We start from the raw sequence: 26,409 nt of genomic DNA on the forward strand, positions 1-26,409 counted from the left end.
CAGAAGCTTTGAAGCTTTGTTCTGAAGTAGTAGTGGTTGCCCCAAAGGCATTCTCCCATGCTCCTTTTATAGGCAAAATGGATGGAGAGAAAGTCCACAATGTGTGCTCCCAAATATCACGTACACACTCACAAATCTCCACATATATGACTTGCATTTCAGCAAGAAATAAGGAGCCATAATCTTCAGAAGACAAAGTTGCTATGCCTAAGTCAAAAAGGTAAGGCTAAGCATTTAAGGCATAGCCACCCTACAGTCTCATTGGCTCTCCAACGCACTATATTTAAGGACTCGAGGTGCAGAAACTGCAATGAGCCGAATTCATCTCCTTCTTCCGCCTCCCACTCTTCTTCCTCTGCCTCTCTGTCCGTTTCAAACACACAATCCCCTATTTTGAGCACTTCCAGATTCAGTAGTCCACATAGAGTTGTCAAGAAAGTCCAGTGGGTTTGCTCGGGATCGAGGATATGTTGCAGGATGGTGATGAGGGATTGGAGATTGTATGCCATTTTTTTTGTTTCAGATTTGTTGCAGAAATGAGAAAGAGAAGTTGAGAACAAAAAAGACAATGAATGTTTCACAAACTAATCTGCTGACTATTGGGTATATCAATATGCTCTGCATCTCTCGACACAATAATTTGCATGTTGTATTAAAATAATGCATTGAGCACGTCAAGCCAATAGTATTATCAGATGAGCAATGTTATTTTAAGACAAGTAGTCAATTTTAAGATGATTGCAAAGACAAATAAAAAAGTTGAATAAAAACTCTAAATTTTTTCCAACAATTTGCCTCTATGTTTATCACAAACACAAGATAACAAAAAAGCAATTTGCCTCTATGTTTCCAAAGAAACTGCAACGAGCGGAATTCATCTCCTCTCGCCTCCCACTCTTCTTTCTCTGCGTCTCCGTTACCTTATTTTGATCACTTCCGGATTCGGTAGTGCACATAGTGTTGTCAAGAAACTCCGAAATAGTACACAGTCAACTATATTTAAATTTCTAATACTACCATCTTCATTCAACTTAGATTGACATCTTATCATTTTCGAGTTTGTTAACATAGGCGACTGGTTTTTTTACGCCATTAGATAGTTACGAACAAATCAAAATTGTATTCCAACTGATTTTTAAAATTATAATAGACCAAAAATTGACTAAATTTTATATATATCCTATCAATTTGCCCTTATACCCTCTCTAAAAAGTCAAGGACTATATGACTAACTAACACGGGTACTTAACACCTGAACCAAAATTTTTGTCTATAAACAAAAAGAGATTTCATCAAAGAATTAAAAAAAGATCGTTTGGGTTGAGGTTTGCGTGAAACGTCGTCCTTTGCAACTATTCGAAATAACATCATTGTCTTTATCGTACAATTAGTAGCTATACTATTTGACAGGCCTCATATGATTTGAAATCAAAAGAGTTATCAATTGTGAGAATTCTTAAACACAGGGTATCACGTTTTAAGTTCAGGGAAAAGCTGAATTCGACCATAGTTAATAATATTAGCGATCATGCTCAAGCAGTATCAGCAACATGTCAACACGACAGTTTCAATCAATAAATTGGAGATTCGAATCACTTAGCATATATTTGAAGAAAACAGAGCAATAGTTGGGAAGAAGGCATACATTTGTACAATCACATTACAATCACGAGACGTTTAGCAGCATATTGCAAGCGTTGTAAGAGCAGCATCAGCTGAAAAAGACGAGCAGTTTGCTATCAAATGAAGGGGACAAACTATATAGCTAGACAATACCAAACCCAAATCTAACAGACATAAACATTTATTACCTTTTATTACACTACATATGTTTAGCTCGAGCCACGATGATAGGGGCTTGGCCCTCCCAATGCTCTTCAACCGATCAAGCCCACATCAAACGCATGGAATCCAAGTTAATTAGATATCAAGATTATGTCTCCAAATAAATATTATTTTAGATGGAAACATATCTTTGATTAGTTAGTCATATCTTTTAATATCTCGTCTTTGATTTATTAGCTATTTTCATCTCGGTAGAATTCTTATATAAGGGGAACTATGTTTAGTCTTTTGAGTATTGAGAATTAAGAAATAAAATACTTCTTTTCTCGTTCTTGTTCCAAAACCCTAGAACTTCAACTAGGGAATTATCGATTTCTTTCCATTCAATCTTCGAGTGCTCTACAAATCTCTCGATAGGGAACTTAAACCCTATCAATTGGTGCTTCCATTGATTACTCTTCTCCCACCATAATCAATTTCTCTCAAATTCACGTCCACTATTGAAACCCTTAGCTTTTGTTGCTTGAACACCTTCATTCACACGCATAAACCTATCTTCTCAAAATATCATGTCTATTCATAAGGAATCACAACAACACCACCCAACCATCGATGATATGCTCTTGGAATTAAACCGAATGATCAAAGCTCAAAATCAGGCTTTGGTGGAGAATTTCGAGCAGCAAACGCAGATCGCAGAGGCCCGGGCAGCCTTGCCGAGTGCTCACTTCTGCATGAGAGACCGAAGGAGCCGCCGGACCAACAACCCGTCATGCCACCACAGTGGGACTGGTCTCTTCCGCCGTCGATCACAAACCCACCGCTGGGTATCAAACCCTGGGCCGTACCACGCCTCCGCCGCGAGCCACCACGTTTCGACGGAGAGAATGCCCCAGATTGGATCCGTAAGATCCAGAATTACTATAATCACCACCACACACCGCTAGATGATCGTCTTTATCTTACACAATATTTGTTCGATCACCCAGCATTAGATTGGAGGAATATTGGATGGAAACTAACAAAGGTAAGGGTTGGGATGATTTCTTATTGGTTGTAAAACAATGGTTTGATCTCGAATTCTATAAGCCCTATGCGGCGCCTGCCTCATTTGGGCCGTTTCGATGGACTGGAGAGACCAGCCGAGACCAGCGACAACCTATACGCCCAACGGCGTACCCTATTGCGAACCAGGAGCCAATTATGGTCGTCAAGGAGCCACTTCCACGAATAGAGGAAGTCAAGCAAACAATTATGGCTGTTAAGGAGCACAACCCAGATGACGATCTCTTTGTCCAAACTTGTAGTGATCTGCATATGGCTAGTGAAATGAGCGTTGGCGACGATATCCATGGCATCAGGCATGACGTGGAGCAAGCTGCGCAAGTTCAGGCTCTTACTGAGCCCATTCTGCCAAGAGACGGCTCAACATATCCAGTGGAAGAAGACGTAGTGAACAAGGGAGTTTCGTCGGATCTAGGTGATAAAAGCAGTGTATCCTTGGAGGCCAGCTCGAGTCCTCGACATAATGTTGTACAACATTTGGACAGGAGCTTTCGTGTGGGTTGGAGACCACCACCTTTCCGAACACCTGGCTCATTTTCATCTATTGCGTCATTGAACAGATTTTGTGTGGTTTCCCCTCGATCCTCACGAGATGAGCCCATCTGTGGTACTGATACATGCTGATATCAATGCTCTGGACACGCCTCTTGTCAAGCCATCGTCAATCCCGCTTAATCTTGAGGTGGAGATGGATTACGCTACTGTGGGGGCAAGATGTAACGAGAGGTTTCATGAAAATGATTATGGAAAGGACGACGCAACAGCTACTCTAGGAAAACAACATTTTGAACTGCTGTGCATTACTTTAGAGGATACAAGGGAAAGAAGTGATGGTATAGCGTGCACAAACATTACTATAGGTTTGAAAGTGCCAGACCGACCTGCTCCAGCCGTGCTGCTAATGCTTCTGCCGTGGACTCGCTGCTGTCACGGATCAGCACTGCTGTCACGAACAAGCAGTCACTGTTGCGAGTAACTTCAGCCGTTGTCGCTGCTCCAAACATGCGCAAAAGCCATGAGTCAGCTGTGAACTCCACCGGATATGCACGCAAGTCCAGATTGGGTCACGAAGTATCCTTGTCTTGTCCAGGTCGAGACCCAAGAGCAACATGGCCGATGTCGTCGACTCTCTCTACTGCTTTAACACGATGGGGACGTGAACTTCTTCAGTTTGGCATGAAGAAAGGAGTGTGTGTTTTCGACCCAGGAGATTTTGAGAGTACTTCCACCTTGAGGAGGAATCACTCATGTTCTTATTGGATTGATTCTCATGGTTTTATAAGGAAGTTAGCTCTTAAAGAAGTTGATGCATTGGTGAGAGGGGTGGCTATCACAAAGGATGGATCAGAGTGGGCATATTTCCTATTTTCTTACTCGTTCCAAGTCGAGTTGGCTGATCTCTCCATTGCAATCCTTACTGAAGTGATGGGGCGCCACTATGCTCTGAGTGATGGTGTTTTGGGGAACATTGTCGATGATTATCCAGAGACGATTATGGATGATAAGGCTGCAATACGCTATGTTGCTGATGTTGACACAACAGTAGAGTTCCTACAAATTCAAGGGTTTGTTCATTGGTTTCATTGTTTTCTTATGGATTTTTTCATTGCATTGTGTTGCTGCTACCTCGAGAAAGTTCGAAGAGGTTGTTTTTAACATAGTTGATGTGGTTGGCCAACATTCGCCCCACAAACTGCAAATGATTCAAGGTCCAACTACAAAGAATACAAGCTTCGAGGAGAATGCAAGTGGGACTCCTAGCGTCGAGCCCGATCCAACACTTATTCTAGCTAGTGCAAGTGCAGAGGAAGGGCTAGCTGTTCAAATTGCATTAGAGATGGCAAGATCAGATGCTAGGCAATCAGCTGCAGAGGAAGCAAACGTGGCTGCTCGTAGTAAGCTATGTGTGTTGCTTCAAATTCGAGCTTCAGAATATGGAGTTATAAAATTGATCTTCTGCTACATTTTTGTCATCTACGCCTTGAGGACAAGGCGGTTTTCTTGGGAGGAGGAGTTGATAGGGGCTTGGCCCTCCCAATGCTCTTCAACCGATCAAGCCCACATCAAACGCATGGAATCCAAGTTAATTAGATATCAAGATTATGTCTCCAAATAAATATTATTTTAGATGGAAACATATCTTTGATTAGTTAGTCATATCTTTTAATATCTCGTCTTTGATTTATTAGCTATTTTCATCTCGGTAGAATTCTTATATAAGGAGAACTATGTTTAGTCTTTTGAGTATTGAGAATTAAGAAATAAAATAATTCTTTTCTCATTCTTGTTCCAAAACCCTAGAACTTCAACTAGGGAATTATCGATTTCTTTCCGTTCAATCTTCGAGTGCTCTACAAATTTCTTGATAGGGAACTTAAACCCTATCACACGAGTGCTTGTGTTATGCTGAAACTATTCAAGCTGCAGACTCGTTTCACCATACAGAAGACACACAGTTTAATAACCACAAGTCGTAATCAAGAAAGTATACCAACGATTTTAAGTTCAAAACGAATATTAAGGACTAGATTGTGTTGTATATGAACAAATGGAGCATGCTCTTTTAATTGCTTATTGTTTAGCATTTGTACCTTTTTGGCTTCTAATCTTGTATGAGCACTTTGAGGTCGTAGTTGCCGTACTCCTCTTGCTGAACCTTCTCAATTTCTTGCGCTGAGGCCACGACGGAAGAGCCACATTCACTTACGAAAATTGTTTGGAGGGTCGGGATATCTCCAATGTCACGGGGGATTTCCTTTAACACCTTACATCTGATTACATGAAGCACCCGGAGTTTGGGGAAGTTCGTCTCGTCGGCTTTCCAACGCCCTATCTTTAAGGACTCGAGGCGCAGAAACAGCAATGAGCAGAATTCATCTCCTTCTGTCACCTCCAACTCTTCTTCCTCTGCCTCTCCGTCTCTTTCAAACATACAAGACCTTATTTTGAGCACTTCCAGATATCGTAGTGCACAAAGAGTTGTCAAGAAACTCTGAGCTACTGCACATCCAATTAGAACTAACTTTCTAATATTACATGGAAATCTGAGTTTGTGCAGAAAACGGCAAGGATCTTTTTTACGGTTGGTAGAGCATCTTAAAATTTCGAGTTTGTGAAGATGGCTAAGATCAACTTCACTGTCCGGTGAATTCTTGAAAGTGATTCCTAAGCTAATGATATTTGGGATGGTCTCAAAGAAACCATTCCTAATCATTGAAGGAGTTATCCTCACAATGAATATCTTATGCAGCTTCTTATGAACAAATCTAAACCTGAATTCCGTCCCAATTTCATTGAGTGTTGCCAAATTGAGGCGTCTTAACTCGGACATCTCCCATATCTCTGATGGCAAATAAGGATACATACCGCGCATACAAATCAAGGTTTGCAGATTCCACAATTTTGATATTCCAATAGGTAAACCTGAAGGGCATGAGAAAGCTAAGTAGCGTAGGTTGACAAGTTGAAGTATTTCTTCAGGGAACACTTTGTATTCGATTTCCATCACATCTAGCACCCTAACCAATCTTAGCATGGAAAACACCGGAGATGCAATCTTCTTCCCAGTGCATATGATAGATCGAGCAAGTGACATCAATTGTGGTGAGGCACACACATCTTCTATCTCAGATGACGAGTGAACACTTGCACGACGCATGGAATCCTTGAGGTTTAAAAACTTTTCCTCATTAGCCTTCCTTAAACATAGATCCCTCAAAATATCATGGATATAGTAACTTACTGGTTTCCCATTGTACTTTTTTCGTCTAACCAAAAGTACCAGAGCTTGTAAGTAAGTCTCAGCCTCTTCCTCCAAACGCTTATCTCCATTGGATTTCACAAATCCCTCAGCTATCCACAAACTCATAAGTCTAGAACCCTTAATTTCATAATCTTCTGGAAAAGCTCCCATGTATAAGAAACACGGTTTCAAATGAATTGGCAAGTGATTATAACTCAAGGAAAGTATATTTGAGAAATGCTCATCCGATTCAACAATTGAAGCTTTTACATCCGTTGAAACATTCTCCCAGACATCTCTCGATCTTTCTAGTTTTGACAAGAGCCCTCCAATCACATGAATGGCAAGAGGAAGCCCACTGCAATCACTCCCAATCTTAGCTGCCACCTCTTGCAGTTCGTCAGGGCAATCCTCTTCTCCAAACACAATCTGGCAAAGTAAATCCCGACTCGCGGACTTGTTCAGCAGCCGTACATGATGCAGACTCTTTGAGCCTACAACATGCTTCGCCACATCAGACTCCCTAGTGGTGATCACAATCCGACTCCCATTACTGTTGTCTGGGAAATACATCCTTATCTCATCCCACACTTTTGTGCTCCATATATCATCCAACACAATTATATATGTTCGCCCAAACAATCTCTTATACAATATTTCTCTCAACTCATTTTCCCCGCATCCAATCAATTCATCACTTACTTTTTCATCCGGGCCGCAAAGAAGACTTAACATAATTTCCCGCATATTGGGAACTTGTGAAATCACAGCCCACCCACAATAATCAAAGTGAGAAACAGTACACGAGTCTTCATAAAGTTTTCGAGCAAGGGTGGACTTACCTATACCACCCATACCAACGAGGGGTACAATCTTCACCCTCTTCTCCGAATTCGTGAGACGATCCTTCAACTTTAACAGAATTGCATCAACTCCCACCAAATCACTCTTAGATCTCGAGGAAGAAGAAGCACTCTTTTTCTCCACTGCCACGAGCTTCATAGATTCAAGTTGTTGAGTTGCTTGCTGCAAATCTGATGAAGTCATCATCTTCTCAGCCATCAAAACCAGTACAGAATCAAGCTCTTGAGTGACTTGTTGCAGATATGGTGTGGAAAAGGTCAAGCTCTTGCTTTCTGGGTTGGAGAGCATTTGATTAACCATCTTTGACTCAATAATATCCTCTGCTTTGTACACTGTATCTCTGATTTGACTCTCAAAACTTGCTATTTGGGTATGTGAAGACTTTTCAAGAATTTGCATCAGAGATTCAGCTATTTGGATTAGGGATTCGAGCTGTGGTTTGTTGTGATCAAAAGTCCAGTGGGTTTGATCAGGATGAAGGATTTGTTGTAGGATTGTGATCAGGGATTGAAGATTGTATGCCATTTTTTTCTTTCAGATTTCTTGTAGCAAAAATACTGATATCTTTGCAGAAATGAGAGAAAAAAGACAGTTATCTCTTGAGCCGTGAGAGTAGAACACAGTCAGTCTAAACTAAATCTCTACATAACTTGTCATCCACTCAAAATGGTCTAAAATATCTTTACTCAATTATTGCATGGCGATAAGAGTGATATAACTTGTGTATGATTATGGTCCATTGTCTAAATTTCAGTATTGTCTTGTTTCAAGTCAAATTATCGAAAAAATTAATGTCTCGGTCTAACAACAAATAGTCTCATCAATGAAGTGGAAGAGAAAGAAAAATATGGATAAAATAGGAGAAACACATATAAAAATGAGTAATAAGTGGAAATAACTTCCACTTTTAATATGAGACTAGTTTTGATTGACTGACAAAAATAGGAAAGTAGGAAAGTAGGAAAGTGAGACTATAATTTGTGGGTGGATGGATTATGAAATTTGATTAAATTTTGATAAAGTGTATATTTTACTTTTATGCTTAAAATTGAATATTTCAATATGATACTTCCTCCATTTCATAGTATTTGAGTCATTTTTGTTATTTTGCAATAGGCAAAACACCATTAGAAGGAAAGGTAAGAAGCAGAAACAACAAAGGATGGGGAAAGGGGGCACGGTTTGAAATTGTTATAGCTCATACGTACCTGAAACATTCTTACAACTTGTCGCGAACTGCAAATCGAAAACTGATACTCCCTCCGTTCCACAAGGTTTGTCCCAGTTTGATCCGTCACGAATAAGAAATTGTTTGACTTTGTAATAAATGGAGATATGTAGTGGAATAAGGGTCCAACATTGAGGAGATATATGGAGAGTGTATTTAATGTCTATTTTTGGAAAAATTTCAATTAGGACAAACTTTATGATAGAAACTGAAAATGGTAAAATGAGACAAACTTTATAGGACGGAGGGAGTATATTCCACTAAGAAACCAAAGAATGGAACCCAAGCCGACAATACAAGCCACATGCAAGTGAATGATATCTGCATATTACAAGTTCACCTGTTGTTACCAAAGCTACTTAGGCGATAAAGTCAACATATCTTTACTCAATAATCTCATGGCGATACTTTTAAGGTAAATTATTGGAAAAATTGTGAAATTTGATCGAATTTTAGCGACTAACTTAAAACTTAACTGGAAAAAATTATGAATTTGGTCGCAAATATTTTATGACAAATTTTTTTTTTACAAAATTGTAGTAATACGATATTGTCAGTTTATAAATAAAATGACATCGTTCGGTAATAAAACATCAACGTTAGATTCACATAGGTGATCAGATTTTTCAGTGTAGATTAATTATAAACGAATCAAAACTTTATGATTTTCTTTCAACTAATTTTTAAAATAAAAATAAATCAGAATTTGACTAAATTATTCTATTAGTTTGCCTTTGAAAAGTAACCAGTCCCTTCATCTCTAAAAAGTCAGGCCTATAAACAATCCTGAGCACTAAAAAATTAAGATATACTACTATTATTTTACCTTTCTCATTTTCCAATCCTTTTTATTTTATTTATTTTCATTTATGATATCTAATTGAATTAATCAATGAATAAACAAAAAACACTAAAATTTCATTAAAATAACAAAAGTACATTATTTAAATACTAAAAAAAATAAAAAAAAAAAGATTTGGAGAACAAGAGTGTATTCATAAATGATAAATATGAATAAATTTTAAAAAGGACTACGGAGTTATTCAAAAGCATCTCAAGCAAACTGCACAAATGTGAGAACTGTTAGGGAGATTCAATATATAGAACAGAAAAACGGATATCTGAAAGTCGTGATTATCACTTTCAGATTAAATCAATTTCGGTGGTTCAACCAAAGTTATTTGATCGGATAAAATTCTTGGGTATCTTAAAATCAAAGATTTGTGGTGGACTTTAATCCCATCCCTATAGCCGATTTGTACACAAGATCTCTACTTAACCCTTTGGTAAAATGATTGGCTAAGTTATCATGAGTTCTTACAAACTCCACAGATATCACACCATCCATAATAAGTTCACGAATCATGCTATGTCTCACACCTAAGTGTCTTGACTTTCCATTATACACTTGACTATATGCCTTAGCCAAGGTAGCCGCACTATCACATCTGATAGATATAGGTGATATCGGTTTAGGCCACAATGGAATTTCATATATTAGATTTCTTAGCCATTCAGCCTCTTTACCACCTGCTGCTAATGCCACAAACTCCGATTCCATTGTTGAATTCGTGATACAAGTTTGTTTCTTTGATGCCCAACATATAGCACCACCTCCAGGACGGAATACCCAACCACTTGTGGAAGAATGATCTTCCATATTGGTGATCCAACTTACATCCGAATAACCTTCAAGAACAAAAGGAAATCCAGAATAATTCAACCTATAATCCATGGTTCCTTTTAAGTATTTAAATACTCGATTCATTGCTTGCCAATGGATTAAACTTGGAAGAGTATATCGACTAATTTTTTCCCAACCCCAAAACTATATCGGGGCTAGTATAACATAGCATAATTTGTGATCCAAAAGCCTTTTATTTGCCGATTCCAAACCCTTTTTTAGGCACGAGTTTATGGGTCAAAAAGGGGTCTTAACCAAGAACAATCTTTGGTTAACTTTTTCCCAAAACTTTCTCAATATAAGTGATTGAGAAATGAAAATTCCTTTGTTCTCCATGTGTGATCTTAATTCCGTCACACCCCTTCCCCTTTTTTCATTTCAAACTTAGAAGACAAAAAAATTTCCCTTTTTTTATCAACTTGATCTTGGTCGACCAAAGATCAACATGTCATCCACATAAGGAAATGAAACCCCTTCCTTTGGGGGCATCAAATTTGCTATATAAAACTTTTCCGCTTTTTAAAACAAAACCATTTGACAACACCACGCCCTCAAACTTTTTATGCCATTGTGGGGTTTTTAGTCCATAAAGAGATTTTACCAACTTTCAAACCTTATGTTTATTACCGGCTACAAAGCTTTGGTTGTTTGATATAAATTTTCATTTAATTACCATTCAAGAAGACAATCTTAACATCCTTTGGGGAATTAAAAATTTGTAAAAGGAAAATGCTAACAATAATCTAATTGTAAATCCCAGAACGAGGTTTAAAGAGTCAATGCCTTTTTTTCCAAGCCCGGGGTAACCAATCGGCTTTATATTTGTCTATGCTTCCATCCACCTTCATCTTCGTTTTTAAGATCCTTTGCTATTTAAACCCAAAAAGGGGGTAAAAAGGGGTTCAAATACCATTTGATTTGAACCATCTCCCCTGTTTCCTTTTTTCCAACATAACTTGCCATGTTTTTTAGGTCCTTTGGGTCATCACCAATAGTAAAAAATATTGAATTGAAAATTAATTTCATTTCTTGATCCCAAATAAGTACAATTAAAAACATTTCCAAAAGACTTAGCTTTTTTTGCCCTCTACTTCTCCCACCCTGGGAGGGGATCCATCACTTTTCCATAAACATCGAGCTAACCTTGCAATCATGCCTCCGGGGTTTTGGTAGAAGAATCTATCCTCATTCCAAAAATTTAGATCCATATTAATAATGAGGACCGATACATATCTGGGGTTTTAAGACATGAACCATAACAAAGTCTATACCTCGACTTATGGTTTTCATTTTTGGGCGTTTGTCTTACCCTCCGACAACCCCAAACTCCGAGATAACCAATTTTGGTGGTTTTTTTGCCAAAGTTAAAAGGGGGTTTGTTTCCCTTTTTTTAGGAACTCTATTCAACAAATAAATTTTCATACCTCACCCCAAAAACCTTCACTTAGGCAATAACACAACATTGAATTAATCATTTTTTCAACGTTTTATTTTTCTTTCACACACCATTTTGTTTGGGGGAATAGGGGACGTTTGAGACTATCCCCAATTCGAAAGGTTGTCTAGTTATTTTAGTTAACATGCAAGTTTTACACTTTTCATTGTTCAACTCGAATGCTGGTATCAAACTCATTTTCGAGATATCTTTCAATCTTTTATAATGTACATGTCCAAGTCTAGCATGCCACAATTCTGATTTACTAACATGATTACTAATACTTGTAGAAGTCATGCATTTTCCTGCAAAAGTATTTGAAATGTCACAAACATCATTACTTTATCACATGCATTTGCAGATATGAATTTGGTGCTACTTGCATTACAAAAGCTTTGAAATGTCACATGCATCACAGTGTCAATCAAATGGGTTGTCATCGCATGCATTATCCGGCAAAAATTAGATATGTCACATGCTTTACCACAATTGTGTGTCACATGCTTTACAAACATCACTTCTTTATTTGACAAAAGTTTTGAAATGTCACATGTATCACAGTGCCACTCAAACGTTTTGTCATCGCATACATTATCATGCAAAAATTAGATAGGTCACATGCTTTACTGCAATTGTGTCTCACATGTCTTGGCGTTTAGTGTCACATCAAATTTATTTAGTCTATACATAAGGGTGGAAATTTTTGAAGATATCACCAAGTACTCATTCCCCTCAAAAATGTCTTGGTGAAAACTCATCACTTTCATCGGATTCAAGTTCTGATGATTCAAATATCATAGCACTCAATGAATGGGAGGAACGAGTTTCTCAACAAAATCATCAAATCTATACAATTGTTGAGAACATGTTATCCGCCAATCACAATCTAATTGTAGGGGCTCAAGATCTGGTTAGAAAAAGGTATTATGAAAGCAAGCGAGATTGAGTCTTGAGCGTTTGATCAATGACTACTTTAGTCCCAACCAGACATATGGGCAGGTCTTCGACATGATTTGCAAGCACAAATCGTATTCCTTCGGATTGTAGAAGGCATTACTGCTAATGATGAGTATTTTCAATTTGCTACTCCACTCAACGGATTGGGAGTTTGTTTTCTTATATAACAAATCGAGATCAACTCCACAATAGAGAAGCTCATATTGCCCTTCGAGATGATTTGATTGAGCACATTTGGGATAAATTTGGCACAAATAGTTGAATTTGTAATGTTTATCTTTTTTAGTAATCTTTCTTATTTTTCACTTTAGTTTGTAATTTGGTTTGTTTATTTTCTATTATTGTACCGTATTTCTTTTATTTGTGTATTTTTATTATGTTGTACTTCACTTATATATGGATGTGTAATAATTTTTATTATAAATTTGAATTATAAAATAATTTATATAATTTTATATGAGTTTTTTAATATATTGAATAAATATAAAATTTATATTGATTGAAAGTATATGAAAAAGAAAATATGTATTGGGGTTGAGTTGGAGTCATTGATGGAGGTAAAAGTTTTAATAAGTTGGGGGTTGTATATGTGGATGAAAGAGAAATGATTATTTAATTCAAAAGTTGATTGGGGTTGGGTTGGGTGGGTGTCACCAATGGGGATAGTCTGAATACTCTGCCATTGTCCTTAAGAAGTACTCTCTCTCCCATTAAAAATGAAACGTTTTCCTTTTTTGGCTGTCCCATTAAAAATGAAACGTTTCCTAAAATAGAAACAACTTTATCTCTACTTTTTCATCTCTCTTACTTACTCTCTCTTCTTTCACTCACAAAACAACACTACATAAAATCATGTGCCGATTCCCAAATATTGCATTTTAAGTGGGACGGAGGGAGTACTACTTAGTTACTTGTCAAAGGGAAGTTTTGGAAAATTTGTAGCAAAGTGGGGCAGTCTTTGAATAGCCTGACAATTCAGCAATTGACCTTACAGAATCTTTTGTATTGATTAAATATTTCAAATAACTATATAGAGAGATAGTTAATACAAACTAGGCAGATCATACAACTAATGGTTTTAATTGCTACTACTTTCAGCATCCTCTTCATCACCACATTATTGTTGAGTAAAGCAGTATGAAGCAATGTTGCAAATAATAGCATAGAATTTCAAGCATTGAGGGATTTTGGATGGCCTTATAAAAACTCCACTTCTCACCACTGCCACTAGAAAGGCATTACTTGTGATGATCAAGGCCGTGTTGCACAGATAAGCCTGCAAACTCCATGCGCTGGTGGTGGACATTCATGCCACGATGTTGGCTATTTGCATACGCATGTTTTTACATCTCTGACTAGCATTCATCTCAGCTCATGTGGTCTCTATGGAGTTATCCCACCACACATAGGTCACCTCTCCAACCTAATTAACTTATCTCAATCGCTCCCATAATCATCTTGATTCTAAATTGCCTCTTTCATTGGCAAATCTGAGTGAGTCACATGTCCTTGACATTTCTGATAACAACATTTATGGTTTCATTCCACCTGACATAGGAAGTTTATCCAACCTTATTTATCTCAATCTGTCTCATAACCAATTCCAAAGTGAGTTGCCTTTGTCATTAGCTAATCTAACACGTACTAGACATTTCTGATAACTATTATGTATATGGTCTCATTCCACCCAACATAGGAAGCTTATCGAAGTTAACTTATCTCGATTGTCTAACAAATCACAATGGACTCATGGTGTTGAAAACTAAAATGCGGAAAATAAAAACACTCAAAGCTTTATCGACTACATTGTATTTAGTTTGAATTGTTGTTGATACATGGAGTACGTAGGTATTTATAAGACACTAGATATAAATATACCTAGAAACTATAATATTGAAACTCTACATTATAAATGGTATTCTCTTCCCAATAGGTTGGGACTCCACACATTCTCTTCCCAACATACTTGGGACACCTCAAGATATATTTCCAACACTCCCCCTCAAGTTAAGTATCGAATTTTTCGACACTTAACTTGCACGATCTTCACTTTAATAAATAGTTTATACTCATATTTAGGAGTGCTTCAATTTTTCTGATGGCAGTTTAGCTCGTGTCTAGAGCCATCTTTGGCAGTTTTAGCTCATGCCATAGGAGCCATCTTCGGCAGTTTTAGCTCGTGCCATTAGGAGCCATTATGACAGTTTTGACTCATGTCGAGGAGTTACGCTTTTGGATTGTAGCATCCCAACATGGAAAGATTTGAATCTCACACCTTCAACCCGTCAGTAGGAAGCAGGCAGCAACCTCTCCGGACCACCTTCCACCATGAGCTCTTCACGATGGCCTCTGCCTTCTTCTCAGCGGCCTATATACTGCCAATAGATGGCGACCGCAGCTTTCTGAATGAAATCGGCTCCACAACTGCGCCATTTTTGACGGCCCATACTCTACGGCGACGGGCTGCTTTCGCTTCTCTCTCGAACTTCCAACAACGGCTCCCTTTCCTGCATCCGACTCCGCCTATCTCCGGCTCCATTCCTGGTGGGATTCCCTCCACTGGTGGTGCTCCTGTTTTGAGGACGAGTGGTCCAGTACTTGGTCAGTTTGTCGCCCTCTGGACAATCTTCACCCTGAAATAGGCGACCACCTATGCCGAACTCTGCGGGGCCTCTGCTCCTTAGATCCTTCTTCTCCGGCTAATATTCTTTTCTTGATTAGACCTCAAGATTCTTTGCTGCTTACTTTATTGGCTAATGGCTATGGATGTAGGTTCAATAGCTCCCCATTCAATTCTGCATCAGCAACAATGCGACGCTTCTCCTTCTCCGGTCGCGCTCAGAATGCAACACTGCTTTCCCTCACAGGCCTATCTGACTTTGCCGGCAGCAGCTTCCTTTCCGGCAGCTATTATGGCCAGTGATACTTTCTCTTCTCCAAGACTCTTCTCAGTCGTAGCAACGTGCTGCTACGGATTGATCTTCTCCGGTTTTCATTCCCACCAAGGCCTTCATAACAACGGTGTGGCGACGCTATCTCTCTCCCCCTCGCCACACAGATGTTGGCTGCTCTGCCTCTTCCTCAGCAATTCTCTCCTTGATTCAGAGATGAATCGTTTGACAGTAGATGCTCCTCCATTCCTCCAATATCAAATCGGTCTTCTCTGCTCTCTCTCGTGTGTTTTAGCTCTTCTCCCACCGGCAGATCTTTGGCCTTCTTGGCCAACATAGATTTGGGAGGAATTGTTTAGTCGGATACTTCCTCTCCCCCTCGGCCGGACAAACCGAGGACTCCTCTGTTTTCTTCTCTGGCGGTGTTGTCGCTCGATCTAGCCGTTGCCTCGCCATGGTCAGGCTTCGCCATTGATGCCCGTTTGAAATTTAACTGCCGAGAACTCACTGTCATCGTCTTGGTTCAGCCAAGCGACAGCACCGCCAGCTCCAGACGCGGTTGCTGCCCCTGCCGTCGTGACGCCGTTTCTGTTGGGTCTTGCTATGGTATTTTATCCGTAGGTTTTTCCAATCTCTTTACCTTCATTTGTTCTTCTCCGGGTGAACAACAGTAATGCCTTCTCATACCCCTTTCTGGTAACCTTGCTCCTCCTTTCGCGACAGTGTTCAGTGTTCTGCCACTCCTCTCATCTCCTCCTGCCGGTTATTGTGGTTGGAGAGGAAACGTCCAATAGAGTGTACTTTCTCCCCCTCTCTGGTTGGACGTTTCCTAACTTGTTTGAGGGAGATTTGGCTAATGATGTGATTTTGGAGTAGAGTGAGTAGAGCGTGGGTTGAAGGCAAAAGATTATCTAGTTTGGCGCTGAAAAGTCGATTTCTTTGGTAGGCAGAAACTTGAATGTTGGTGCAAATATATTTTTTTTTTTCAGATTTTGGGGTTTAGGATGAACACAGATTCAACCAAACCTTTGTTTTTTTTTTGGTTTTGAACAAACTAACGAAGGATCGTTAGCTGCTCTGATACCATGTTGAAAACTAAAATGCAGAAAATAAAAACACTCAAAGCTTTATCGACTACATTGTATTTAGTTTGAATTGTTATTGATACATGAAGTACATAGGTATTTATAGGACACTAGATATAAATATACTTAGAAACTATAATATTGAAACTCTACATTATAAATGGTATTCTCTTCCCAATAGGTTGGAACTCCACACATTCTCTTCCCAACATACTTGGAACACCTCAATATATATTTCCGACACATGGATGAGCTGACTCTTTCACCTCCAAATCTTACTAACATAGGAAACTTATCTAAGCTAACTTTAACCTTGATTTGTCTCATAATACACTTGAGGGTGAGCTGCCTCTTTTAAAGGCAAATCAAATTTGTAAAACGCTCTTTTATATTATAAAATTATCTTTAATTTGATATATGTTATATGAATTTAACGTTTTGGGATTTCTTTTAAAAGTTAGTTATTACTAAACATGTAGTTAATTGACATTAATACCCCTATTGATATTTTATGGAATTAATCTTATGGCTTTATTGACGTTTTTTATTGATCGTATTGACATTTCGTGGTTGATGATCTAGGCCCTTAATTTGAATATCTAATGGCTATTATTTAGTTGTAGTTAGTAATTAGGTATTGAGTTAGCAATATAACACTCCCTCAATTATGTATATAACACTCTTCTCTATATTATTCTCTCTCTTAATTTACTATTTCTCCTCTTTAACTATTTTTTTTTATCATTTTTACAAAAAAATGGCAGAAAAGTAAATGAGACTGCTAAAGCGAGCCGGAGGGAGTATTTTATATTAAATTAATAACTACTATTCAATAGAGTCTTAATCAAAATCTAAAATTGTGAATTGTATTCCTAATGATAAAGAGTTTAATATTTTTAGTTAGGTGTTTCAATCCTAAAATAAGTATAAATAATTTAATTAAAATATTCAATTGATTTAATTACTTTAAATAATTAATTTAATTAGGTGTTTTGTTATTGATTTATATTATGAATGCAATTAGATGTATGTGTAAAACACTAAAAAGAAAGGAGAAAAAGAAGAGAAAAGAAAAAAGAGGAAACATAAACTAAGGAAAAAAAGAAAGAAGAAAGGAAGATAAAATAAAAGAAAGAAGAAAATGAAGAAAAAAGAAAGAACAATAAACTAAAGAAGAAAATAAGAAATAAGAAAGAAGAAAGGAAGGAAAAAAATCACAAATTTGGTTCTATTTAATTGAAATTTCCAAAAATATCCTCCATAACAAAAAAATCACATGTTTGGTACCTAGGGTTATTTTTGTCATGGGATACCAAAAACGATATAAAATAAAGATCAGGTACCATTTGCGTGCGAAAGTGAAAGATCCGGTACCATTTATGTAGTTCACTTAGGTACCAAACATGTGATTTTTTTGTTATGGAGGATATTTTTGGAAATTTTCATTAAATAGCACCAAACATGTGATTATTTTTTTCTTCTCTTCTTTATTTTTTCTCCATTTTCTTCTTCCTTTTTAGTATATTATCTTCCTTTCTTGTTTCTTTTTCTCCTTAGTTTATGTATTCTCTTTATTCTTTTCTCTTCTTTTTCTTTTTAGTGTTTTATACATACATCTAATATAAATGAATGATTTAAAATAATTAAATCAATTAAATATTTTTATTTAATTATTTTATACTCATTTTAGGATTGAAAGGCCTAATTAAAATTATTCAACTCTTAATATCATTATGAATACAATTCACAAATTATAAAAACTATATTGATTAGTTATTAATTTAATGTAAAATGATGATAATAATAATAATAATAATAATAATAATAATAATAATAATTATTATTATTATTATTATTATTATTATTATTATTATATAATATTGTTTTTATATAATATTGTGTGATCCATAATTTAAATAATTATATTATAATTATTTATTAATTTCAACTATTTTAAAATATTATAACAATAATATTATTACATAATTAAATATAATTATAACTATAATAATAATTAATTATATTTGAATGATATTAAAAATAAATTATAAAATAATGTATAATATCAAAATAATAATATTAATATTGATTAATAATAATAGTATAAAGAGTGAGAAGAATGAAAGAAGATATTATAATATCACTTTTGGTACTAATTTTGGGTATACCGAAAATACCCTTAATGACACAAATGGGAAAATGTATTTGTATAGAGGGCATTTTGAGGTGAAAATTTTATCAGGTACCAAAAATGTGATTAATAGGTACCCAAAACGATATAAAATAAAGAACAGGTACCATTTATGTGCGAAAGTGAAAGATCAGGTACCATTTGTGTGGTTCACTCTTTTTAAAATCATGAACCACATCATCATCACCAACTAGAATCAAAGGATGCCTGTGGAAATTCTCAATTGCAAACTTCTTATCTTCATCTCCAATATTATCATCTTGGTTTCTCTACGAGTATGTACGGATCTTCAAACTTGGAAACGTGTCAAACTCGTCGTCTGGAAGTTGGATGAATTCGAGTACGTACAGAGTTTCTTAATTAATTCATGGCTAAAGTCCATTTTTGGTGTTCAACATTTTGTTCTTAAAATCTTTTTGGTTAAGTTTGTGATCTTTTGGTCATAAATATGATTTGGTCCAAACTTAACTTTTTCGGCTAAAGTTAGAAAATAATTTTATGGAATATCTTTTAGACTTGCCTCTTGTAGGTTGGGTTGATTAATAATAATTAATAGTGACTCGAGTATAGACTCCTAAGTCCAAGTCAATGGCAATTGACCGTTTACTTCAATTCTAATACCGAGCATTTTTTATTTAGCACGAGATTTTATGCAATTTTATTTTATAGGTAGAGAATAAAAATTAAAAAGAGAATAAAATAAAAAATAATATTTCCATTTCAGAAAATAGGTCTTTAGAGTTTGACATTATAAAAAGAAAAATGTGTCACTTAGAATAAAAAAAATAGTAGTACTATAATACAAACAAAATAATTAAACCAAAATAAATACTATATTAGTCCACATAATATTGGTACGTCCACAAAAATTATTCTCTACTTATTTATAGTAAGTTTTTATCATATTAATAATATGAGCCCCACTTATCTAAAAGTACTTCAGTCACTTTTCTCTATATTACTTATACATTATTAATTTTGTTTTAAAACTTGTACTGTCAACTACTAAAAATAATTTTTATGGGCGAAGGTAGGATACAAAAGCACTTCAGAACACATATTTTTATTACATCCCAATTACTCTAATAATCATATTTCCATTACATCGTGACGATTTGATTGCATGGACATTTTCCACATTCTAGCGTAAAATGTGGAGTAGAATAAAAGCGTAGAGAATATAATAACGCGTGGGATTGAATGATGATATTGAAACTTGTTAAGTTTAATCAGGAAATATTTATATTATATATGGAGTGATGATATTGGAACTACAACTACAAGATCATATATATAAAGATGTGTGTTTTATGGATGCTCTTCATCATCACACTAATGTTGAGTAAAGCAGTAGCAATGAATGTTTCAAATTCGAGCAGAGAATTGAAGGCGTTTATGGATTTCGGATGGCCTTATATCAACTTCTCAGCTCATCAGTGCCACTGGGAAGGCATTACTTGTGATGATGATGGCCGCGTTGCAGGGATAAGCCTGCAGTCTCAAGTAGGATGCTATGATCATGAACATAGGTGTCACGATCTTGTCTATTTGGATCCGCTTGTATTCACATCTCTCACTAGCATTCATCTGAGCTCGTGTGGTCTCTATGGAGTTATCCCACCTAGGGGTGGGTAGGTACGGTATACCTTACCGAAACCACCATACCGTATACCTTACCGTAAATACGGTATGCGAAAAAGTCATACCTTTACCTTATCAAAGTTTTCGGTATACCGAACTTCGGTATACCTTATTTTCGGTATGACGAATTTCCATACCGATACCGTACCTCATTTTCAGTATACCATACCGAAGTTCGGTATACCTTACTTTTGCGGTATACCTGACTATCAACATCAATTAAAATAGAAAATTAGAGTATTTAGAATATTATTTATATTTTATAATTTTCAAAATAAATTTAATATAATTTATTCATAATTATATTTATATTTTACGATGATTTTATAATTTAAAAATATACAAAATATATTTTATATATAATTGCGTCTATATTTTTGTGGTATATACCATAGTTTACGGTATATACCTTAATTTACGGTATATACCGAATTTCGGTATGCAACGGTATACCGCGGTATTTGAAAATTCATACCGTTACCTTACCGAAATATTTCGGTAAAGTATCATACCGTACCAAAAGTCACGGTATACCGAAAATTCGGTATTTTCGGTATTTTTTCGGTACGATAAGGCCGGTATTTCGGTATTTCGGTATTTTTCCCCAGCCCTAATCCCACCACTCATAGGTTACCTCTCCAACCTATCTTATCTCAATTTGTCGAATAATCAACTCAGTTCCCGACTGCCTCTTTCATTGTCAAATCTGAGTGAGTTACGCGTTCTTGACATTTCTCATAACTATTACATTTATGGTGTCATTCCACCTGAAATAGGTAGCTTATCCAAACTTACTCATCTCGATTTGTCAGACAACTACCCTGTGAGTGAGCTACCTCTTTCCTTAGCAAATCTGAGTGAGTTGCATGTACTTGACATTTCTCATAACTATGACATTAGTGGTGTCATTCCACCTAACATAGGAAGCTTATCCAAACTTACTCATCTCGACTTGTCATACAATTCACTCAAAAGTGAGCTGCCTCTTTCACTATCAAATCTCACTAACTTGATTGCTCTTGATTTGAGCAACAATTACATCAATGGCTCTCTGCCCTCAACTATGATCCAATTAACAAAATTGGAGATCTTGAATTTGGATGGCAATAGCTAGGAAGGTGTTTTTGAAGCAGGAATACACACGCTTCCTTCTATCACAACCATAGGCCTCAGTAGGAATTCAATCCACGGACGGATACCTATTCCGTTTGGAGATGTTCCTAATGCAAAGTTTCTCGATATCGATCTTTCGATGAACCATCTTTTTGGTGAGATCCCTGAATCTGTTTCACTTTTGCATGGAATCAATTTGTCCTTCAATAGTTTGGAGTGCCACATTCCACCTGACGTGTGGCTTAGATTTGGGAGAGAATCGTTCCTTGGGAATCTCAATTTACATCTTCCAACTACATCCACAATTGATGTGGAAATTCTTTACTATGTAATCTTTGTGTTTTTCATTTTCTGTGGAATCTATTCCATATTAACAAAAAGAAGGGAGAAGAAAGCAGCATCAGTCACACCTCATCCCAAACATGGTGACATATTCAACATTTGGAACTTCGATGGCAAACTCGCCTATCAAGACATCATCCAAGCAACACAAGACTTTGACTTCAGATACTGCATCGTAACTGGAGGCTATGGGAGTGTCTACAGAGCTCTACTGCCCACCGGAAAAGTTGTTGCCATTAAGAAGCTTCACACATTTGAAGGAGATAATCCTACTTTTGACTCCTCTTTTAGGAATGAAGCCGAGGTTCTCTACACCAACGGAGCATGTTTCTCATCTACGACTACATGGATAGAGGAAGCCTCTTTAGTGTGTTGAAAGACGACGACGAAGCAGTGGAGCTGAACTGGAAGAAGAGAGTAAATGTTGTGAAGGGCATTGCAAATGCCCTATCTTACATGCATCACGACTGCAGCCCCCCTATTTTACACAGAGACATTTCGAGCAGCAACGTACTTTTGGATTCAGAGTTTGAAGGTTGTTTATCCGATTTTGGGACAGCTAGATTGTTGGATCCAGATTCATCAAATCAAACAATACTCGTGGGAACTCGGGGATATATCGCACCAGGTATGTTTTACACACAATAACATAGTTTCAAGTAATTGTATTCATGACGATGACATGTTTGTTGGCTGCAGAGTTGGCCTTCACAATGGTGGTTACAGAAAAATGTGATGTGTATAGCTTCGGAGTTTTGGCAGTGGAAGTTATGTTTGGAGACCACCCGGGGGATTTCGTTTCCTCCATGACCATGATGAAGAGATCCACGCAGTTTGCTCAAAACTTGATGGTGCTGCAACCATTAGACAAGAGGCTACCATCTCCGGATGAAGATGTAAGAGTGTCGAGGGAAGTGGCTGGAGTGGTGAAAACAGCACTGAAATGCATTAGCTCTAATCCGAAGTCGAGGCCGTCAATGAAGGAGGTGGCTCAGGAACTTGCTAAGCATCCACCACGATTGCCAATGCCTTTCCGCTCCATATCAGTGCTTTATCTCATGCACTCAGACTGAGCTCACAACCGCCTAAAAGCGCTTCTTCTTAAATAAACATTAAATGTCATAGTGTATATCTATTTTTGTACTCCCTCTATCCCAAAGAAGATGACACACTTGGGATTTGACACGAGAGTTTAGGAGATGTTGTTTTGTGTATTAAGTGGTCAGAGAAAATATAATTTCATAATTGATGTAAGAGGAAACTTTTTTCAAAAGAGGAAATGTGACATCTTTTGTTGGACAAACGAAAAAGGAAAGTGTGACATCTACTATGGGACGAAGGGAGTAGTCTCTATGATGATGTATCTGCTTTATAGTCAAATAGCTCCAGTCTTAACATATTTATAAATTGCATGCTTGTTTTACACTATAAAATCTTGCTACAAATTTTCCACAATTCATTTGTCATTGCACCAAGTCATCTAGATGGATATCACAAACATATACATCTAGTTGAGGCCAGCAACAACCTAAAGAGCATCTATTTAAATCTTCTTAACTGAAAGTGCAAATCTTTAAAGACAAGAACCATAAGCATCAACAAAATAATTGACAGGGCAAGTCTTTGGAGTTTGGAAATAATAACCATAACAATAAGAGGAAAACGGCAAAAGTTTCAACTTGACAAAATAAGTGAATGTGAATAAATATCACAGAAAAACTGGTCAGTTATAATTTGCTAATGTAACACAATTCAAAACTAGGATAACATAACCTCAAGGAATATGTTCAAGAAGTCTTAAAAGGAGCATTACATGTCAAAAAACATCCAACCAAAAAAACCTCTTGACTCAGAGTATTCTTCAATCACCCCTTTTTCGGAAGGAGCAGCCCTCGGTGACGCGGGCACGGCCACCAGTCGGTTGGCACACCGTCTGGCAGTTTCCACACACAACAACGGTTTGAGAGTGGCTGAAAACAGTGGTTCTGCAAATACATACACATTTACATACATAAATTAACAGCACACATCAACCAAAACAACAAGCATTTTATAATACATCAACAATTGATTCACAATATCATAATTTGGTGGTGGGTGATTCGGACGCCAGTGACATGATTTTCAATCGAGCTGCCTCCCGTTTCACCCATCCGTACGCCTCATCGACTGAGGGATATGGATCCTGCTTTAGGATCTCGCGTCTGACCCAATCGTACCTCTCGTTCAATCCGGTGAGAAATTTGAATAATCTCAGCTCCGATTTGATGCTCTGATACTGCGAAACTCTTCCACGGTCTTGTGTGGGCACCGATCTATGTCCATCCATGCTCCATGGAGTCTACCCCAGTAGACCTCCAAACTTGTTTCCCCTTGAGTGATTCTGCTTGCTTTCTCTCGCGGGTCATATATTAGATACGAATCTGCTGAACTTGCGAAGGTTACGGCGAGCATCCCACAGAGATTTTGCCGTTTGGTGGTGTGCGAAATCGGCTATAATATATGTCTCCATGTTGTCAATAATCCATGAGAAGACTATCAAGTCTATCTCCTCCCAATCGGAGTATCCCTTCTCTTCTCTCCTGGTCCCGGTGGCGTCGGATTTTAGTGATGTGGCAGTAGACTCCTCTGCAGCCGATGGCCACCTTCATTAGGCGAGCCCATAGTGAATAGTTGGAGCCGTCCAATTTGAAGGCTACGGTAACGCTTTTACTCGATCTGATCTTCTCGGCAATCGGTTCGATTTGTTCTTTATTCTCGTCGGTCATTTTGGTTGTTGGTTTCTCGCCGTCTCGGTCGAGAATTGTATCTCTGTTCTGGGTTTATTATTTTGGGGCTATGATGATATTTTTCTACCTGCTCGGATGCCATGTAGAATTGGGTAAATTTGTGTTATATTATTCACAATGAATTTGTACATCATATATAGGCTAAGAGATAGCCATACAAGGTAAGATATTATGCAATCAAATCTCCCTAATTACAATCAAATCTTCCTATAATGCCTAGAATATTATGCAATCTTCTCATGATCTTGTGCAATCTTCTCCCTGTATTCCGTATCTTCCAACACATTGCAAGGAAGACCAGAAAAATATTGAACTGAAGTAACATTTGTCCGGGTCCAGATGACGTTGCGCCTTTGGTAATCTACTGCCGTCAAAAGTTGGAAGCACAAACTTGAGAAGGTCTAAATAGACTTTATGGGCAAGGAAAGAGCAGCCGCTAGTTTGTTGAGAGCATTTGTAAACTGGAGATGGAATAGTAATGGTTTGTATGCATATATGACACACTAGTTTTTTGCAATTATAATTACGATCCTCTTCGTCATCCCCAACTAGGACCAGAGGATGCTTGTGAAAATTCTCAATTGCCAGCTTCCTATCTTCGTCACTAGCATCCTCATCTTCATCACTAGTATCCTCATCCTCATCAGGTTGCGAGTATGTACGGATCTCCAAATGTGGAAATGTGTCCAAGTCGTCGTATGGCAGTTGGATCAACTCCAGTCTTGATTCTGCAATAAAAATACAATTTTGTAGATATTATTAGTACATGAAGTCTGAGCGAATGAGTTATATATGATCCTTGCATACTGGATTGAGTTTCGTTGAGTCCACATCGAGCATGAGAAAACTTCCTGGTTTGGGGACATAGATAGATGGCGTTATGGGTAAGAAGCAAGGGTTTGTCGCAAACGATGCACTTGCTACACCGGGAATCGGTAGCCGGTAGGAATAGAATATACGAGGAGGAAAGGCCAAGGATTAGAGGGGAGCTTGAGAGTGGTAGGCAGTATGGTGCAGTCTTGATGAATCCAGAAATCACAGAGTTGGCAAGAGAAGAAGAAACCATCATGTCTCACCCCACACGCATCACAACAAGTCAAAATCTGTCTACAGTGAGCCACGAGCGGGTGAGGTGGATGGCTCTTGTGTTTGGTTTTGATCTCAACACCAAGCATTGCTGCTGCAGCCAGAGGATGCATTTTGAAATGGCAATCCTCACATTTTTAGGTGAAATTGGGATCTCCTTCGTAGAGACGAAGCATGTGCATAGTTATAACAATCAATGGTCTACTATGATTGGGATGGCAGTATCTGAGGCTGGTTTTTTTGGCACATGATTCGTGCAGAAAAAAATCGCAAGCAACAATGGTGCAAGTGTAGGAAGGAGCAGATAGAATTGGCAAACCACAAATTTTGCAAGAATGATGATTATCAGTAGCATCTGCTTCCATCTCATCTAGAAAGGAAATCAATGGATGAGGATGACTGAAATGCCTACCACCCGTCATATCACCACTCCACACCTGTGATTCAAAAAACAGAGAAAGATGCATGGTGTTCAAATACTAACAACAACAACTCGAATAAAAGCAGCCAC

At 37.5% G+C, this 26,409-nt stretch overlaps 1 protein-coding gene and 1 pseudogene across 3 annotated transcripts; one reads left to right on the forward strand and one right to left on the reverse strand.

The window, feature by feature from the left end:
• Positions 1-1,542: 1,542 nt before the first annotated feature.
• On the reverse strand, positions 1,543-8,042 carry LOC125210268 (putative late blight resistance protein homolog R1B-16). 3 transcript variants are annotated; one of them, XR_007174366.1, is made up of 3 exons: positions 5,442-8,042; positions 1,812-1,875; positions 1,543-1,715 (listed from the first exon to the last, which is right to left on the reverse strand). XR_007174366.1 is itself a non-coding variant. In XM_048109831.1 (2 exons), exon 1 carries the CDS (start codon positions 7,979-7,981, stop codon positions 5,453-5,455), a length of 2,529 nt encoding a protein of 842 aa, XP_047965788.1. In that variant the 5' UTR covers positions 7,982-8,042; the 3' UTR covers positions 1,543-1,715; positions 5,442-5,452. The 3 variants fall into 3 exon arrangements, 1 of the variants encoding a protein (XP_047965788.1); XR_007174365.1 differs by having other exon boundaries at positions 1,812-8,042; XM_048109831.1 differs by lacking the exon at positions 1,812-1,875.
• Positions 8,043-15,012: 6,970 nt separating this feature from the next.
• LOC125200259 lies at positions 15,013-23,096 on the forward strand (annotated as a pseudogene).
• The last annotated feature ends 3,313 nt before the right edge of the window (positions 23,097-26,409 follow it).

This window comes from Salvia hispanica, chromosome 1 (genome assembly GCF_023119035.1).
Source record: "Salvia hispanica cultivar TCC Black 2014 chromosome 1, UniMelb_Shisp_WGS_1.0, whole genome shotgun sequence".
Taxonomy (NCBI): domain Eukaryota; kingdom Viridiplantae; phylum Streptophyta; class Magnoliopsida; order Lamiales; family Lamiaceae; genus Salvia; species Salvia hispanica.